At 46.3% G+C, this 3,158-nt stretch overlaps 1 protein-coding gene across 1 annotated transcript in view; it reads left to right on the forward strand.

Annotated features, from left to right (window-relative positions):
- The first annotated feature begins 39 nt into the window (after nt 1–39).
- The window catches only part of LACTB2 (lactamase beta 2), a 30,275-nt gene continuing 27,156 nt past the window's right edge, over nt 40–3,158 (forward strand). Inside the window, exon 1 of the mRNA XM_019626001.1 lies at nt 40–210. Coding sequence (XP_019481546.1) covers nt 89–210 — 122 coding nt within the window. The 5' untranslated portion in view covers nt 40–88. The remainder of the gene's footprint in view (nt 211–3,158) is intronic.

Below are 3,158 nucleotides of genomic sequence, written 5' to 3' on the forward strand. Positions count from 1 at the left end.
CTCCCCCTTCCCCGCCCGCGCGGCGTCAGATGACCGCTGGCTCCGCCCCACGTCTAGTTGCCTGTTCCGCGCTCCGGCTCGCACAGAGATGGCTGCCGTTCTGCAGCGCATCGAGCGGCTGTCCAGTCGGGTGGTGCGCGTCCTGGGCTGTAACCCGGGTCCCATGACTCTGCAGGGCACCAACACCTACCTGGTAGGGACCGGCTCCAGGTAAACACCCCCCACCCCCCAACACACACACACACACACACACACACACACACACTTGGCTCGCCGGAGGCACGGAGCTAGGGTTGCGAGGACTGCTCGCGGCGGGCGGGAGCGCGGCGTCCTGCCCCTGCGGGGTAGCCCCGCTCAGAGCGATTCGCGCAGACCCGGATTCCGGGCCTCCCCTCAAACAACCACCCCGGTTGGCGGCAACCTCTCTTAACTTACAGACGGCCGGGGAGGACACGGTTTTCTAAAAACTTCCTGTTTCTGAAAGGCAGTTTATTTTGCTTGGTGTTGAATGCCAGGGTGAGCGTGTTGAAGCGGTTGAGAAATTAGGATCGCCTGGAGTTGTTAAGAATCCAGGAAAACGTTTCCTTTGCTCACCTTCTGACTTTCAATCGTGTTTTGCCCAGAGCGAGACTTCCCTTCCCAAAAGCGATTAATTGTGCTTACGCCTTTTTCTTAACTCAGCAGCAGAGGGCAGGATTTTCTTGCTTCCAAACTGCTGGACTCTGAAACCCGAAAGAGCCCCCACCAGCCCCGCCCTTGGGAAAGAGGAGCTGACTACTTTTGGTTTTGTTGGCAATGCTGTGTGGCTTTGTTTAGGTTATTTTGCGAGTGGAGTAACCTGTCTGTATTTCTAAGATTTTTCTCTACTCCAGCTACATTCTGTTTTAGCGGAATTACGCAGAAATGAGCAGATGTGGTTTACTGCTCAATTAGTGCATTGGGCAACTTTCGTGTACTTAGTATACCCTAGGTAATGCAAAATAGAAATAAGATACAGTTCCTCTTGAGCATAGCAATTAACTGTGCCGTCAAGACGTGTTACAATTAATAAAATATAGTTGATTGCTAAAAACAGTGTAATAAGTCTAGTTTATTGAGTTTTGATGTGTAGTATCTCCTGTGTTTGCCTTTTTCCAGTAAATCAGGATTTTAGAAGTTTATCAGGACGGAGGAACTGGAAGTATCGAAAGTCAGGCTGCCAAAAGGTTAAGTAGACAAGGCAGAGTCAGATAGGCACAATAGCTTAAGGCTGCCTCCTGAATCCAGGAGGATAGAGGATTAGAAACAAATACCTCCCTGATAGCTATCTAGAGTACAGTCTGTCTTGGCCGGGACTCCCTCACCCCAGGAAGTCCAAAGGCATTCTCTTCTCTCTTCGGTGTGTCATCTTCAACTAGTTATAAAGTCAGTAAGATGAAAATTGCATATAGTCAAAATTACCATGAAAGTCTTTTGGGAGAACACTATGTTTAGAGATCAGTGCACTCACTGTCTTTCAGTAAGTTCAGCGCAGCCTGCTTTTCTCGCAGCCATGAAACAGATGGCTGGTTCCATTTGAAAACCAGATGAAGAAGTTGGCTTGTGTTTGGGGACCGTGTTGTATGAAAAATACATACTGTATCTATAAACATTAGAATCACACTCAGTGTAGCTAAGTGCTTGTGTTAAAAGAGACATAAAGAACATGAAACTGACTGAGGGAAGAGCAGATTCACGGCCTCCCATTTTCACACTGCTTACACTACTACTCAAATAAACTCATGGAGTGGAATGGCCAGTGGAGTCACTCATACATGAGAGAGAGTAATACGTAATACGTATATGATGAGTCCCTATAGTTGAGCTAGAATAAGTCAGTGTACAGATGATGTTTCTCTACTATAAAGTAGAAGTCAGGTGGCTAGAAATGAATATTAATTGGGTCCAAGTAAGAGGTTCTGGTATTGGTATCTACCTGTTCCTATTTCTCTGCACAAAACAGTTCTAAGATCACAGGTGGCTCCTCTAGCCCTAAACCCAATGGCATTTTTCCATTCCCATCTTCTTTGAGTTTCAGTATCTTTTGACACTGTTGACTACTCCTTGATTTACTAACACCACTTTCTCCCGGTTTCCTCTAACCTCTCTAGCTGCCCTTTCACAGTCTTCCATTATAGAATCATTCTCTTTACAAGATCTTTTAAGTGTTTGCGTTCCTTAAGATGCAGCCCTAGTCGTCAGTGCTCACGCTGTCGTCTCTACCTAGGTGATCTTGTCTGTTTCCTTGGCTTCACCTGTTATCTGTTAGTTAATAACTCCCAAATTTAGAGCTCCAATTCAGACAAAATCCAAACTTGATCCTCAGACCAGGGTAGCCAACTGCTTTCTTAATCTCTACTGGATGTCATAGCCACCTGAAATTCAGCGTTTCCCAAACTGAACTCCTGGACTTTCCCAGTAAACCTGGTCCTCTTCCAGTCGTCCATATCTTGGTAAACAGAAGCATCGCCACATTTGATCAAGGGAGATTTGTTAAGTACCCTCCTTGACATTTTTTTTGCCTCCTGTGTGCCTATTGAAGCCATTAGGATAATCTCTCCCTTTCCCCTGCTATCACCCAGTCCAAGTCAGCCTAAGCTTCTAAAAGCCTCTAATTGGCTCCTCTGCATCTTCTTTTGTCACTCTCCAATCCGTTCTCCCCCATATGGCCAGAGTAGTTTTGTGGGGGTTTTTTTAATGACAATTACAAGGCCTTATGCATATTCTGGCCTCCATCTATCTTATCAACCTAATCAAATCTCTCCCATCCCAGCGAGGTGAGTTGTATCCATTCTGCCTCAGAGCTTTCATGCATGCTTTCCTCTCTTGTCTCCCACTTATCCCTCTCCTCTTTACCCAGCTAACCTGACTCATCCTTTAGAGTTCAGTTAAATTGTCATTTCCTCAAGGAAGCTTTCCCTTGACCCCTTAGACTATGTTACCAGAAGCGATGTGTGACATGGAGCCTTTCCGTTGTGATCACAAAATACAGTGAATGCTGCTGCCGAGTGCCATCCAGTGGAAAGGCAGGGATCTTCAATACGGGAAGCGGTGCGTCGAACCTTAGTAACAGTGTGTGACAAGTGTCAACTTGTGTGACAAGTTTCAACGTGTTCGGTGAAATCAGTGGATGTGAACTA

This window comes from Hipposideros armiger, unplaced genomic scaffold, assembly GCF_001890085.2.
Source record: "Hipposideros armiger isolate ML-2016 unplaced genomic scaffold, ASM189008v1 scaffold_650, whole genome shotgun sequence".
NCBI lineage: Eukaryota > Metazoa > Chordata > Mammalia > Chiroptera > Hipposideridae > Hipposideros > Hipposideros armiger.